General features: G+C 38.2%; 3 protein-coding genes across 5 annotated transcripts; all 3 read right to left on the bottom strand.

The window, feature by feature from the left end:
- Positions 1–596: 596 nt before the first annotated feature.
- Positions 597–5,103, bottom strand: LOC111465178 (26S proteasome non-ATPase regulatory subunit 4 homolog). The gene is made up of 10 exons (XM_023109493.1): positions 4,965–5,103; positions 4,706–4,819; positions 4,260–4,365; positions 3,152–3,266; positions 2,851–3,060; positions 2,418–2,724; positions 2,047–2,167; positions 1,113–1,216; positions 932–1,006; positions 597–861 (listed from the first exon to the last, which is right to left on the bottom strand). Exons 1-10 carry the CDS (start codon positions 4,974–4,976, stop codon positions 811–813), a joined length of 1,215 nt encoding a protein of 404 aa, XP_022965261.1. The 5' UTR covers positions 4,977–5,103; the 3' UTR covers positions 597–810.
- Positions 5,104–6,388: 1,285 nt separating this feature from the next.
- LOC111465174 (MLO-like protein 4) lies at positions 6,389–12,360 on the bottom strand. Of its 2 annotated transcripts, none has more exons than XM_023109489.1 (16): positions 12,097–12,360; positions 11,864–12,014; positions 11,720–11,777; positions 11,423–11,625; positions 10,603–10,719; positions 10,458–10,518; positions 10,221–10,330; positions 9,979–10,053; positions 9,006–9,091; positions 8,591–8,640; positions 8,377–8,417; positions 8,110–8,277; positions 7,987–8,022; positions 7,179–7,246; positions 6,992–7,052; positions 6,389–6,911 (listed from the first exon to the last, which is right to left on the bottom strand). In XM_023109489.1, exons 2-16 carry the CDS (start codon positions 11,978–11,980, stop codon positions 6,522–6,524), a joined length of 1,641 nt encoding a protein of 546 aa, XP_022965257.1. In that variant the 5' UTR covers positions 11,981–12,014; positions 12,097–12,360; the 3' UTR covers positions 6,389–6,521. The 2 variants fall into 2 exon arrangements, with proteins under 2 accessions (XP_022965257.1, XP_022965256.1); XM_023109488.1 differs by having other exon boundaries at positions 12,128–12,360.
- Positions 12,361–13,532: 1,172 nt separating this feature from the next.
- LOC111465187 (thaumatin-like protein 1b) lies at positions 13,533–15,296 on the bottom strand. 2 transcript variants are annotated; one of them, XM_023109502.1, is made up of 3 exons: positions 14,858–15,296; positions 14,476–14,779; positions 13,533–13,864 (listed from the first exon to the last, which is right to left on the bottom strand). In XM_023109502.1, the coding sequence occupies exons 1-3, from the start codon at positions 15,294–15,296 to the stop codon at positions 13,726–13,728; spliced, it is 882 nt and encodes a 293-aa protein (XP_022965270.1). In that variant the 3' UTR covers positions 13,533–13,725. The 2 variants fall into 2 exon arrangements, with proteins under 2 accessions (XP_022965270.1, XP_022965271.1); XM_023109503.1 differs by lacking the exon at positions 13,533–13,864 and having other exon boundaries at positions 14,472–14,779.
- Positions 15,297–15,838: the final 542 nt, after the last annotated feature.

The following is a 15,838-nucleotide window of genomic DNA, read 5'->3' as shown; positions in this document are numbered from 1 at the left end:
TCTTTAATTGAAAGTAAAGTAATAGAAACAAAAGTCAATATTTTGCCTAATAAATTATATATATATTTAAAAAAAAAAAAAAAAAAAAAAAGACTACGTCAAGTTGTTAAATAATTTAAAATAAATTTTTAGTAATTAAAAAAAGTCTGAAATTGGTGTTGATTTGGCCATAATGCTTTAAAAGAGACTTTATTCCTAAAACAATTAGGAAAATAGTCTAAACTATCTAATACGTGCTAAATTAACCATTAATTAGTGACAAAATATTGCTAAATTATTACGTTACCTTAATATTTTGAAATATAATAATTTATAAACATGAGATCTAAGAATTGAAACTCATAAAATTTATAAATTATAATCCTACATAAACAAATTAACTAGTAACAGAGATGATAAAAAAATTTAACCTCATTGAAATTAAATTATAGGTTTAGTCCCTAAAACTTGTCAAAATTTCTATTTAGTCCTTAAAATTTAAAAGGACTTAGATCAAGCCTAAACGTTATTAAACGAAGTCGTTATAAGAATGTAATAAGCCTAAGCCTGGCTGCAATGTTCTTCAGTTATAATTTGAAAGAAAATAAACAGAATAAGGGAAAGAAAACAAGAGTTGATTTAAGATAAGAGTATGATATAATAGCAGACTTTTTTAGACATCAGAGTGAAGCATATTCTTGTTTTCAGCCAAATCAAAAGCAAAAACAAGAGCGACTAACTTCTGCAGATGAACACGATGCAACGCTTTTACGAGGGAAATACGAATTACCTAGCGGAATTATTCAACTTCGGAAGATGGATGGATCATTATCATTTGTTGTTGTCGTCTTCCTTGGGCGGGTTTTCTTCATTCTTCTTGTCCTGAAACAACGTTCAAAATTAATTTTACAATCTTTAACCGATGGATCGTTTGGATCTTTAACCAACTAACCTCTGGCTTTGACTGACTTTGCATGGAAGCCAGTAAATCTTTAACTGATGGATCATTTGGATCAACCCCTGGAAGCTGTAGAACATTTTTTCCATTTGAGTCAATTAAACATAAACCTGATATTTGGAGGCACCTTTTTCTAGATTCGTGGGGGAGTATTTACAAGTTGTAGAATTCGTACCGATGCAAGAATGGACGACACGAATGACTGGTCTGCCAGTAATTTACTCATATCAGGTTGGCTTGTTGAGTCTTTAGCATCCTCCTGCACGGACAACTGAAGTGCTGCGTCCAACAAGCAATAGACGAAGATGGAAAAGATAGTTAGAATTCACCTTCAATTCAACTGCAGTATTTATTATTATTTTTTTTTCTCCAAACTGCTGAATGATGTCCATATTGATGGAAGTCAAATTTCATGGAGATATTGTTTTGTTTTATTGCACACTACTTGCAACTGAGATTCCACGTTAGTTGGGGGGGGGGGAGAACGAAGCATTTTATTATAAGGGTGGTGGAAACCTCTCCCTAGCTGCCTAAGAGGGAAAGCCCGAAGAAGACAATATCTACTAGCATTGGGCTTGGGCTGTTACAAATGGTATCAGAGCTAGACTCCGGGCAATGTGCCAGCAAGAAAGCTGAGCCCCAAAGGAAGTGGACACGAGGCAGTGTGCTAGCAAGGACGCTGAGCCCCGAAGGAGGTGGATTGTGAGATCCCACATCGGATGGGGAGGAGGACAAAACATTCTTTATAAGGGTGTGGAAATCTCTCCCTATCAAACGCGTTTTAAAAACCTTGAGGGAAAGCCCAAAGAAGACAATATCTCCTAGCGATGGGGTTGAGCTATTACAGCTTGCAAAGGATTCAGGTCTATCAAAGATTAGCAGGTACGGTGTTCATGCAAACCAATCGAGCAAATTAGTGCAGCGTATTCTCTGAACCTATGAAAGAAACTTTCATAAAGCTTGATTCAACGGCAGTAATTATATTCCTTTGAAATATTCATAAAGTTAAAATCTGAATTACTCGAGAGACAAACAGCCAACCATGAGATGAAGGAAGAAAAGTACCCATCACAAACCAAGAATGGTTAAATTGAAACAAAGAACTTTACCAAGAGCTAACTCTGGATCTATAGCTGCATCTGACATTTCTGTATCCCGCACGTCATGACTTGAGGCAGGATCTTCCATTGACATTGCAAGAGCTTGTTGTAGCAGAGCATTATCATCGTCCTGTAACCAAATCCCAAATCCAGATTGAATATCAAAACATCGCATAAACTTCTACTTCCATTAAAGTTGTGAAGGCAATGAAAAAATGTCGCCAAGAAAGAGGTAGAAGATACGTATTAACATCCCCTCCCCCAAAAGGGTGGGAGAAAGCAAGCTGAGAAATGAAGTGAGCGTCCAAGGAAATATTTGAAGTCATGGATATTCTATGTCTAAGCAGCATTTGAACTTATTTAATTTAAGATAAACCAACCATTGGATCACTTGTCTTTTGAGCATCAGAAGTTTCAGCACTAGCACGTTCGTTCATAGTTGTATCCTGTGAGCCAGATGGTTGTGCCTCTCCTTTTTCCTGCTTTGAAGTCTCCTCAGCAGCTTTCTTAGCAGCTGTCTCCTGTCTGGCCCTTTCCTCTTCCATTGAGACTCGTAATGCAAGTGCCAGTTCAGGGTCTAGATTGGGATCCACACCAAAATCAAAACCAGCCCCACCAGCTGAAGCTGCAGCAGCAGCTGCTGCAAATCCACTTCCTCCCTCCCCATCACCGGTGAAGATTGGAGTACTGACATAGGAGACATTGTGAAAACATATAGAGAATTTTTTTTTTTTACTATGTCAAACAATATGAAACAAACGGATACAATAAGAATCAGTACCATCAACCACATAGAGAAAGAGAGAAACTGACCTAATAAGTACATCGGATAGTGCATTTGGACCGGAGGGAACATGAACAATGTGACTGGAGTCATTACTATTTACAGCCGAAAGAAGGGCTTCCAGCTTCTCTGGCTTACCATCATCTTCTTCACCAAAATCAATAATATCAAGTGCCACATTATTCTTCTTTAATTTCTTTCCTATTGTCTCCAACAACTTTTTGTCATGATTGGCAGGACTAAGATGACATAAGGTAGATGGCTTGAGAACAATTAATACCTGGAATGGCACGATAAAAATGCATAAAATGAATGACAAGAAGTGCCTACCTTCCCGCAAAAACAATAATTCTTTGTTGCTGTTTCTTATTTTGACGATGCTTCAGAGCCAACTGTGCCACCTGAATCCCTGCAGCCAAGTTTGTCTCTCCACCCAACTCTAAACCTATTGTGTAAAAAAGAAGGATGTTAAGTACTATAGAGAAAGCGAAGTGGGAAAACTAGCAAAAAAGATCAGCAGCACTTCACTAGGGCTTATTGTAGAACTCGCTATACACCTAATCCAATGCATCTAGCGAGTAAGGACCCAGGAATTTCTAATGGCTAAAATGCTGTACGTACCATCTTGAAGCTGGACAGTACTCACCCCTAAGAATATTTGGGAATATATGTTTTTCTTGGGGAAAAACATTTAAAGAGAAACATCGATATCAATAGTCATCTAAAATGTCAATATTCAGAACAAATGACAGAAGTACAAGGATAAATGAACGAACAGCACTAACAAAAATAAACTCATCGACTTCAATAGGGATCAAAGTAAGAGTTATCATGCATGACATCTCATACATCTAATGAGTGAGAATAGACCATTAAGTTTTCAGAATTATGCCAAAAAATACTCCCTATAATCTCTAACTTAAGACACCTTCTATAGTTACCACAAAAATTATTCCCAATGTTTTAATTTATAACACCTTGAATAGTCAAAACAAGAACTCTATCAGATTTTGTTGTTTTTTTTACAGAAATTACACAGTCAAATATTTACATAATCAGTCAACTTCTAAATATATACACACATATATTAAATGTTGTTTCTGTTGAGAAACAATCTCGAATAAAATGCACTCTAAAGTGTCCAAAACATCATCAGTCATAAGACATGGAATGCAAAAGGGTTGATTCAAATTTTCACTATTTTCTAATACTTGGATACTAAGATGCTGAAGAAATGACAGCCAAATACAGAAACGATCACATCAAAATATCTTAGTACCTAAATTTTCAACTACTACGTTTAGAAGAAAACCCAAAAAAATCCTCTTTATGAGGTGCAGAAAATGCAATAAACCTCTCGTAACATTTTAAGAAGCCTCAAACTTATATAATAAGAAAGGGGGGTAACTTCAGAGAAAAGGCAAGTAGATGAACTAACCATGCATGCACGCTAGAATCTTGCCAAGATCACTGGTAGGAGTAACCAAAACCCGAACCCCTTTTCCGGCCATCGTAAGAACTCCTACCGTATTCTCCGGATTGGACTGTTAGAAAAAATTGAAACTATGAAACACTTTCATCAAAACTTCAGAATCATATGTTAAGAAAGAAAAATGCGAGACTACCAGATAGTTCCAAGAAACTAATTTACAATTTTCACTTTAATCAAGTAGGCAATATGGCTTTGTTCGTAATCAAAATTATCCTCACCCAATAACCCAAACTGCAACGCAATAGAACAAAGGCAACCCAAAAGGCAATGAAGAAGAAATTATATTACTCGAAACATGACATAAAATCTAAAACCAGGAGACATATTCCTTCTTCTCTTTCCATCACACAGACAAGGAAAACATAATGGAACAAGATAAAGCGATCAATCACCTGGGTTTTAGCTCCGCAAATGAGATTGACGGCATCCGCTTGAGCTTGGAATCTCGAAGGAGCATAATCGCCGTTCCTCATCCATTCCGAATTATCGATGCAGATCATCGTCGCCTACCCAAAAGAAACAAAAAATAGTTTCATATCCATAAGAACCCTAGATCGTTCAACCAAGTGGAGAAAAATGAGATTCCAAAGGAATGAGGAAAATTGAATGAAATTAAGAATCTGGAAAAAGAGATTAGTGATCAGTGACTACCTCGAGCACCATGTTGAGAGACTGAAAACACCGAGAAATCGAAGGAGTAAGAGAGAATCGCAGAGAAGGCAGAAGGCTGAGGTTTCTTGCAGCGTAAGCCGGAAGGTCTGGAACTGAAGAACTGCTTTATCAGGGAAAACTCGATTTAGAGATGTCTTTCGTTAAATAATAATAAATTAAATTATAAATTTAAACTTTTAAGCTATCAAAATTTTAATAATATAAAGTTTGATTTTTTTAAAAAAAAAATACAAAAAATTGTTAATATTTTATTTTTTAAAAATACATTTAAACTTAAAAAAAAAAAAAAAAAAACATTAATATCCTCCCATTTACAAAAATAATAATAAATAAAATAGTATTTTTTAAAAGCTCAACTAGTATTTTTCAAATAAATTATTAATGATTTTTATCTAAAATTAAGTATATTTTTAAAAATTTTAAGAGTAGTTTTGCATTTCCTTTTTTTAAGGGTTTTTTTTTATAAATAAATTGCAAAATTCAATGGTATTTTTATTAATTTTTTTAATTTTAAATACATTATAAATTGAGAAATAATTCAATTTTTTGAGATCAGTGAAATGAAACATGGTTTACAGAGGTGTGGGAAGTAGACATATGTAACTAACTAAAATTAACAATATCTGCTAGCGGTGAACTTGAACGGTTACAAATGGTATATATAGCCAAACATCGGGCGGTGTGCCAACGAGGACGTTGGAAATTGGGCTCCCAGGAGGTGGATTGTGAAACAAACCACTCCTCATAAAAGTGTGGAAATCTTTCTCTAGTAGATGTATTTTAAAACCACGGCGATATGTAACGAGCCAAAGCAGGCAATATCTACTAGCGGTGAGTGAAACAAACCACTCCTCATAAAAGTGTGGAAATCTTTCTCTATTAGATGTATTTTAAAACTATGAGGCTGACGACGATAGTAGACGTATTTTAAAACCATGAGGCTGACGGCGATATGTAACGAGCAAAAGCAGGCTATATCTACTAGCGGTGAGTTTGGGTTGTTACAAATGATATATATATATATATATAGCAAAAAATTGGGTGGTGTGCCAACAAAGACATTGGGCTCAGGAGATGGATTGTGAGATCCCACATCGGTTCATAAGAGTGTGGAAAACTTTCTCAGTAGACATTTTAAAACCATGAGGCTGATGGCGACATGTAACAAGTCAAAGCAAATAATATCTACTAGTGGTCAATTTGGGCGGTTACAAATAGTATCAGAGCTAGACACCGGACGCTCGGACACTAGCTCTCGAAGTGGATTGTGAGATCTTACATCAATTGAAGAGTGAAATGAAACACTCCTTGCAAGGGTGTGGAAATCTTTGTCTAATAGACGCGTTCGAAAATCGTGAGACTAACGGCGATATGTAACCAGTCAAAGTGGACAATATCTATGCAGCATAATTGTATAAACGTTTGTCAGTGACATCTAAAATTCATAATGCATTTTAATTGAATATAATTCAATAAACATAAGCTCAAAAGTAGGCCAAATAAAGTGGAAAGAGACTCAAATAGTTGTGCTATAGATCACTGCCCTCGATGATCCTCATTCTCTTCATCTCTGTTGTTGTTGGATGTAACGTTCGGAGGACTAGAACGAACAGATATTCGTATGTCCGTGTCATCCGACGAAGCATACTGAAGGACCTGAGAGGAACGTGTGGATTGGGCAGCGTTTGACGTGCTTCCTTCCGAGCAGTTTGCGATAAAGTCGTCATTCACCTCACCATCATCGTCGTCATCATCGTCGTCGTCGTCATCGTCGTCCATTGTACAAACAGAGGATGAATGCGATGTTGCACCCACAACTGCAACCAAGGAAGTAGAACCCGACCTTGTCTTCACTCTTTTTTTCCATTGTTGAAGCGAGTTTCGGACGTTCTCCGACACAAGTGATTTCTTGAACCTCGACCCCATCTACGATGACCGCATTAACACTACTCCAAATCGGACCGAGTTTGATGAAAATGGAGCGATACAAGATAAAACTATCATACCTGAGTTACTATAACATAGAGTGGGAATGTAATGAAGCTACTGCAAAACTGAGTGATGACCCTGCAATGAACAACAATGAAGTTGTGTCTGATCTCCAAATGGATTCATCTGTCTTTAGTAAAGAAAATGCATGGCATATACGCCCATTACGACATAAGTTTCGTTCGGGACGAGGATATCACATACCCAAAGGCCAAGCGGATACCAACGTATGTTTGGTTCTCCATGAAACAAGAGGGCTCCCTAATTTCCCACTGAAAGCTAAGATTTCAGTCAGTAAGAAAGAAAAAAGAACAAAATTACAATACCAAATCAAAGAACAAAACACGAGCCTAATGTATTTCAAACAATGTCACTGCTAGATATTGTCCTCTTTGGACTTTCCCCTTCGAAGATTCCCCTCAAGATTTTAAAACTGTCTACTAGGGAGAGATTTCCACACCCTTATAATGAATGTTTCGTTCCCCTTTCCAATCAATGACGGATCTCACAATCTACCCCTTTGGAGGCCCAACATCCTCCCCACTGGCACACCATTCGAAACCTGGCTCTGATACTATTTGTAACCGCTCAAGCCCACTACTAGCAGATATTGTCCTCTTTGGGCTTAGGAATGCTCCATCCTCCTCTCCAACTACTGTGGGATCTCACTATCCACCCCCCTTGGGGGCCAGCATCCCCACTGGCACACCATTCGAAACCCTAGCTCTATACCATTTGTACCCACCCGAGCCCACTGCTAACAAATATTGTCTTCTTTGGATTTTCCCTTCTTGACTCCCTCTCAAGGTTTTAAAACGTGTGTGCTAGGGAGAGGTTTCCACACTCTTATAAAGAATGTTTCGTTCCCTTCTCCAACCAATGTGGGATCTCACCAACATGAAGTTGGGGAAGCGGCTCCAAATGGTTTCAGATAAGGGAAACCGAACAAGCTATAGTTTCTAATTGTAGTGTATTTCGGGCTCGAGTTTGAGAGAATTTATTGAATACTTACCAGGGACCAAATAAATGTAGCCATCTCAAAAGCATTCTGCAAAAAGAAATGATACTAAGAAACATACATATGCAGGATGAAGTACTACTCCAAAAGCAACTGGCTTATCTTTTATGTACTAACCTGGAAGGATATAAATTGTATCAACCACAAAAGAAGCTTAGGCTTCCCAAACCAAAACAGCTCATCCCTTAAGTTAAAACGATAACATCCCCGAGCAGACGTATCCACAACTTCTACAGCCAACTTTACGACTACCCGGTGCAGTTTCGTCCCGATTAGCAGAATCAACTATCAGTTTTGGTTAACAAAGGCAAAATAAAAACATGGATGGTTTAACCATTGGATGGGAACATAGAAACCAGACAGAGATTCACAGAAAGAACTTACAATTGCAGGGAGGAAGGAAACCCAAAAGTAAATATTGCTTCCTGATAAGGATTGTTCAGTCATATATCATATTTCATCATGAACAAGAAGGAATTCATATCAAGTTTTTCACGAAACTGAAGCGTGCAGGTGCAACAAGAAGGAATTTACTTTATGAAATGGATCGAAACATTTTAAAGCTTTTTAGTTAAGGATTTGGGAGATCGAATATTACCATGGAAGTTGAGGAAGATGCAAGCAATGGCATATATCCAGAGTGGAACACTGCACAAGCAAACGAAACAACGGTACTGGTTAGTTCATCAGAAGCAAGAATGCCCACCGTGGCGATAGTCTAACACTAAAGGATCGAAATCTGAAAAATTATAGCATTTGTTTCTTATTTTATGTTTCCAAAAACTACTAAGGCAGTTTTTACTAATAGTCTTTGTTTTGTTTGCTACCATGTAAAAACATTTTCCAAGTCATAGCCAAATGTTGAAGGCAAAAAATAGATTGTAAGAACTGTTTTTTTAGTTTTTCAAAGTCGGGTCGAGATTTTAAGAACGGTTTTGGCAAACGTGATTTAGGAAAGAAGAACTATTGAGCCATTACATAATGAAGTCTAGCATAGAGTTACGATATACAACCTTATACCAACCATATCACGAAATTCATCCTCCATGCTTCGAAGCATATAATTATGGAAGTCATATGATATAGGGAGCTGATGAGTCTACATTCCGAAAGAAAACGAACACGAAAAAAAGTTATAAAAAAAGAAAGAAAGAAGGAAAGAGTAAAGTTAGAATATAGGTAAAGGCATGTTGAGCGGGACAATTAAAGAATAGAGTTTCCTTTTGCAAAGCAATGAAAAAAACTATTGAATTAAGCAAACAGGCACGTACAAAGGGAATTCAAGAGCAAATTAACGGGCATGTTGATCTAACGCTCATATATATATTTGTTCCTTTGTGTTACTTTCATCCTCTTATACTCGCATGCAATGGCGTTTATTTCTTTTTTTCTTTCTCCCTATGATTATTCAATCTTCCTTGTAAAGACCAACACCGATTGTAATACAAGTCCACTGTTAGCAGATATTGTCCACTTTGGCCCGTTACGTATCATCGTCAACCTCGCAGTTTTAAAACGCATCTACTGGGGAGAGGTTTCCACACGCTTATAAGAAATGCTTTGTTCCCCTCTCCAACCGATGTGGAATCTCACAATCCACCCCTCTTGAGAACCTAGTGTCCTCGCTGGCACATCCCCTAGTGTCTAGCTCTGATACAATTTGTAACAGCTCAAGTCCACCGCTAGTAGATATTGTCCGCTTTGGCCCGTTACGTATCGTCGTTGGCCTCACAATTTTAGAACGCATCTACTAGGGAGAGATTTCCACACCCTTATAAGAAATGTTTTGTTCCCCTCTCCAACCAACGTGGGATCTCACACCGATTCTTAAAGTAGAAACCCGAAAGGGAAAAAGTACTTCAAATATCTACAGCTCTCCATGGGATTTATCTTATGCTTCCTAGCATCAACTTACTTATTATTGGAATTGTTTTTGGAATGAAAACATAAGAACACCAAAGCTACTTAGTATCAGAATGAACATACACTGATGAAGCCCAACCGCAAAGCCATGTAATCAGCTCGATTGATAGAGCTCCAAAACTGGCGGCTGAAACAGAGCTGCAAGTTGGTATAATAATGTTTTGAGTTCTCCAGAACATAAAAAAGTGATCAAATGGTTGCTTGTGAAGCTTTATAAGCCTCTTGAGAATAATCAAACGGTTAAAAAAAGCCATGAAATTTGAATTCTTTCTTCATCAAGAGCTCAAAGGAAACAAAGAAACTACCAGCCAAACGAGAACTCTATTCCGACTCCATGGGTGAGAAGTATGGTGAAAGACAAAAGTTGACAGTCGCCCTATTTTTGGCCTGGTCGACGAAGCTTGTACAGATTCTTCTGCGTTCGAGTAATGAAATTGAAGGCCAAAAAACGCTCAATGAGAATCTTTAAAAGCGTCTATAATGACTCAAACGAGTTCCAAAGCTTAGAAACTAGAAGAACAATTTGGTGCAATTTTATTTACCTTGTGCATTCCCAATGGCCAAAGCCTTAGCTTCGTTTTCCCACGCTCTCCAGCCATATATCTGAACAAAAAGAGGCAAGCTTCAAGATGTCATGGAGATCAAGGCAGAAGAATTTGAAAGCAGACTGATATGAGATACACCAACCTTAATCATAGCCAGGGCAATGGCAATGAAGCTATACGAAACATGAGTGATACCAAGAACAAATATTAATCGATGAAGCTGCTCTAAACTTTCATATGAAGCGAACGATTCACGCCCCTGGAAAGAAAAATAACAACATATTGAATGATATGATGAATTATTCGATTCATTCCGACTCGAATCTTGTGCTCTAACATCATATTAAATCACCGTTAGACACAACAAGCAAAACTCCAAATAGTTATTGTGAGATCCTACATCCGTTGGGGAGGAGAACGAAGCATCCTTTATAAGGGTGTGGAAACCTCTTCCTAGTAGATGCGTTTTAAAAACTTTGAGGAGAAGCCCGAAAGGGAAAGCCCAAAGAGAACAATATCTGCTATCGGTAGGCTTGGGCCTTTACAAATGATATCAGAGCCAGACACCGGGTGATGTGCCAACGAGGAGGTTGAGCCCCGACGGGAGTGGACAGGAGCGGTGTGCCAACAAGGATGTTGGGCCCCGAAGGGGGGTGAATCGAGAGGTCCCACATTGATTGGAGAAGGGAACGAGTATCAGCGAGGACGCTGGGCTCCGAAGAGAAGTGGATTGTGAGATCCCACATCGGTTGGGAAGGAGAACGAAGCATCCTTTACGAGGATGTGGAAACCTCTCACTAAAAGACACATTTAAAAAACCTTAAGGGGAAGCTTGAAAGAGAAAGCTCAAAAAGAACAATATCCGCTAGCGGTGGGCTTGGTCCGTTACAATTATCCTAGCGTGAATTTAAGTGATAATACTTCAAAGTTAAGGAACTTCTTCAGCAAAGCATAAGAAGTACCTCAGGGCAATACTCTCGTATCCCAGCATTAGAACTGTTCATATTTTCACTTGCAATAGAAACATGTCTAACTCGTTTCAGATCAATATCCAACGCACATGGATAGAAACGGCTGCTCAACACAGATGACTTAACACAAATTCTTGCCACAAAAACAATCCAATGACCCATCAACAACGACAGAAGTCCAAAGAGCATCAATTCTGCTCACAAACAAAACCCACAAATCTAAACAAAATCAAGAAACAAATCATCCCAAAAGAACAAACAAAATCAAACACTCATCAGATTCCTCACCTTCTTTAATCTTCTCCAACGCAGCAAGCAACGATTTCCTCTTCGTCCTATCCAACCACTGGAACAACAAAAGCGTCTCACAATCAAAATGAATCAAAAACGAGATTCCATCAAAAACCCAAACAGAATCGGACCCGATCATACCTTTTTAATCCGTCTCAACGTGCCTTGGAAGAAGAATCCAAGCGAAACCATGATAGTTACCACTGTTGCAAACGACCATGTCGGAGTCACGGCCAAGGATCTTCCCTCCTCTCCCATTTCCGCAGCGCAGCCCGATCGATCAGTTCATCATCTGAAAATAACCATTTCAACAGAATGAATCGCATTAATAGCAGCAACGAAATGGTGGGCTATAATATAGCGTAAACAGAGACCATTATGGGTCAAGAATTTAAGAAGCCGAACATTAGTTGTTCCAAAGCCAAGGAACAAAGTGGGTTCCACTCCATGGCTTCAAAACTGTAGCTCAGAAATGCGTTGTCGCTGTCGTTTTCCGATCCTGCATGGAAGAAAGTGAAAGAAATCATATCAGAAAGAAAACAAAAGAACCAAAAGAATCCAGCTCCGTTTGTCAGTGACTGGTAATTTCAAAAGGGCGACGTTCTTGGAAAGGAAGAAATAAGTGTTTCACATAGTTTGAAGGATGAATTATTGAATACACTAGTATTAAATTTCCCTTTACCAAACTTCTTACTAACATTTAATTCTTCATCTTTTAACTATAAATCCAACCCCACAAGCCTCTATTATATATGGTAGCTTTCATTCTACTCATTTACGTTCGGGGCTTTACCGGGACTAACTAGTAAAAGGCCCAAAATCGGAAACGATCTTAAAAAATCTCAATATCGTATTCGTTTAGAAGAAAAACAAAAATTGTGTTTTCATTATGGTCTTACAGAACGACAATTACTTAACTACGTTCGTATCGCCAGAAAAGCCAAAGGATCAACGGGTCAAGTTTTACTACAATTACTTGATATGCGTTTGGATAACATCCTTTTGAGTTTTTGGTATGTTTTCTGGCCGAGAAGTAAAAGTTTATGAATCCCAGCTGGGAAAATTATGAGAATCGAAAAATGTACAATTTCGTTTTGTAATAGCTCGAGTCCACCACCAGTAGATATTGTCTACTTTGGCCCGTTACGTACTGTCGTCAATTTCACGATTTTAAAATGCATCTGCTACGGACTGCTAGAGAGAGGTTTTCACACCAAGAATGTTTTATTCCTCTCTCAAACCTGAATGAGTCCAACCTAATAATGTTTACTCTAATCAAGGTCAAAAAAATTTATGATATCAAACACCCCATATTCTCAAGCCTAAAAATTTTCACTTATGCAGCAACAACTATCTAAAACCACGTTCTTCCCATATAATATAGGTCGAGAAATTCCAATGACATCCACTTTTTTCCCGACCAATATATTTCCTTCATATCCTTCACATAGAATTGAGAGAATCAAATATATAAGATTAATTATAAAAATTGCTCTTTAGACTTTGAAAATTTTCAACTTTTACCGACGGGTCAACTTTAAAATTTGTTTCGAAAATACCCTTGGAGATTCTAGCTCAAAGGGACATCGTCGAGATTCCAACCCTAAAACTCAATTAAATTAATTACTGTCTATCAACGCCCTAAATTGGAAGAAATTACTGGTAAATGACGAGTTTTTTTTCATTCGTTTTAATCTTAGTTCTGTAAAAACAAGTTAGAAAGATCGAGAAATAGAATTATTTGATTTAACTTGCATTTTTCTTTTAAATGGTTCCGAGAAAAACTCTAGAAATCTCATCTTTATGGCCACAACCCAATTTTGATACCAAAAAATTGGAATTTTTCCAAAATTAAAACGAAAAAACCCTCAAAATCTAATGCTATACAACAAAATTAAAATTAAAATATGTGCATGAATCTATAGAAAATTCCGTAGAATGGGCTCAATGATGGGCCATGCGGCCCATTTGTGAAGATGGGCCAAATGGCCGATGGTGAAGGCTTAAAGGAGACGCAAAAATCGCCGACTTAGAGCTGCCGTCACGGTGAATATAACGGCCACTGACGTTAACGGCCTGCCGGAATACTCGGCTGTTGAGACATCCACTGCCCGGGGGTACTGCCCGTTTGATGCTTTCACACTGCATATTCATAGTCACCACACCCACAAAATTTCAATCAAAATTTAAAACTATTTTACAAATCCTTAAATCTTAAAAAAAATCTAATTTTTTATTCTCGTTTTCATATATTAAGATTAACAAATAATAGATTTAATAAAACTACGGGTTTTACGTAGATCAAAACTGTGGGTCATCTAATCTTTTGGACATCCAACTTCCTTATTTTCACGAGCTCCTAAAATAATAGGGAACGGATTGCCTAAAAAACCAGCTTAAGAAATGATGGGTCAATTGTGGGAGGTAGAAATCCGTATTAGGTTGGAATGTCGGTCACCCAAATTCTCAAGTTTGAATAGGGTTGGTGATGATCATTATCACCGCACCTCACATGTTGGAATAGTGGAACGTATAACTCAATATTGCTATGGTAGGCAGCAGTCTAATTGTTCTCGCTAAGCATATCGACAAATATAAAACTCACTATTCCTAATTAAGTCTTTGTATCGACTTTCTGTTTAGGTAAACAACGAGTTCAAATATACGACTTTCTAAACTATATATAGCGTGAAATTTAAAAATATTAGTAATTAGCGTTGAGTTATGGTCGTGTGGAGTATAACGAAAGTTACCTAGTTGAAAGAGGACAGAAAGTGACGAGGTAATTGGCGGCGGCGCAAGTGAAGGTGCTAGTTCCATCATCATAGGCATAACTATAAGCTTGCGGACACGCCGACTTGAAGAACTCTGAGTAAGACGTGGGTCGACAAGTGCTTGGGCTCCCATATTCGCCATTGCAGCAATATTGCGGCTCACCAAATGCACCACATGCGCTCTTGCACGCCACACTCTGCCCATCCACTGCCACTCTTAGCTCCATTGGACACTCGGTGTTTAAGTTTGCTGCACACCCGATCGTCATGCAATTGCCTCCGCCTAGTTTCAACTAAACTTATAATTTAATCTTTTAAACACAAACAAAAATGAATGTTGTGCTTTCGATATTTGTATTACCTGAGCTAGCTTGTGGGGTGATTAACATGGGCACATTATAGCCATCGACAAGGCTAACATCATAGAAATCAAGTCCACCAGCACCATTGAGAGTGAACTCAGCAAGAGTAGCAGGCGGGGCAGCGCCACTACCGTTGCATTCAACGGTGCCCGAGCCGCAGTCGGCAGTGGCACAGGAGAATCTACCAGCATTGTCTTGGGAGCAATAAGTGCGACCCCAAATCCGGCCAGACCACGACGGGGGCATGGTGAGGGCGTTGGACTGTCCTGGCTGCAGGACAAAACCGGTGGTCGAAAGTTGTGAGGTGCCAGCGCCCGACAAAACTCCGGGCCAAATTGGGTAATCACATTGGTTTAAAATGGTGAAAGTAGCTGAATGTACACAAGAGATGAAGAAGAGGAAGAAGAAGGGAAGAAGAGGAGGAGAAATGGAAGCCATGGGAGGAGAGGTAATGTGTTAGAGGAGGAAGAAGAAAGGATTTATAGGAGAGGGGAAGGGGAAGCAATGGGCATGTGGGGGAAGGCAGAGGCACATGATGAAAGAGCCATAATGTTGCTTTGGACGGTGATTAAATTGTATTGAACATAGAGCCATTCAAATCTATTAATACAATTTAAAAAGGAGTCTCATATGTTTTTTGTCTTTAGATCTAAGGTTCTTTTAATGACTTTTAATAATTTTTAAAAATTTAAAAACGTCTAATAATTTATGAACTGACCTGACCCATTGATAACAAAAAGAATCTATGGGAGAAGGTAGAATGCACAAAAACGAAGTCACATGATTGTAGAGATCCATGAGAGGATGGTTGGGTGGCTCCAAGTTTTTAGGTTTATGGGATTTGGGAATTAGGGAACTAAACCTGAACACGTTTCTAAATTTCTCTTCGGAATTTGGATGGGTTGTTATGCATTGGATTCCTAGTTACTATTGTTGTACTCACCTTTTATATACTAAAAATACAATCGATCTTTTTGAAT

Source organism: Cucurbita maxima, unplaced genomic scaffold (genome assembly GCF_002738345.1).
Source record: "Cucurbita maxima cultivar Rimu unplaced genomic scaffold, Cmax_1.0 Cma_Scf00028, whole genome shotgun sequence".
Classification (NCBI taxonomy): domain Eukaryota; kingdom Viridiplantae; phylum Streptophyta; class Magnoliopsida; order Cucurbitales; family Cucurbitaceae; genus Cucurbita; species Cucurbita maxima.
This window is presented reverse-complemented; position numbering and strand designations above follow the sequence as displayed.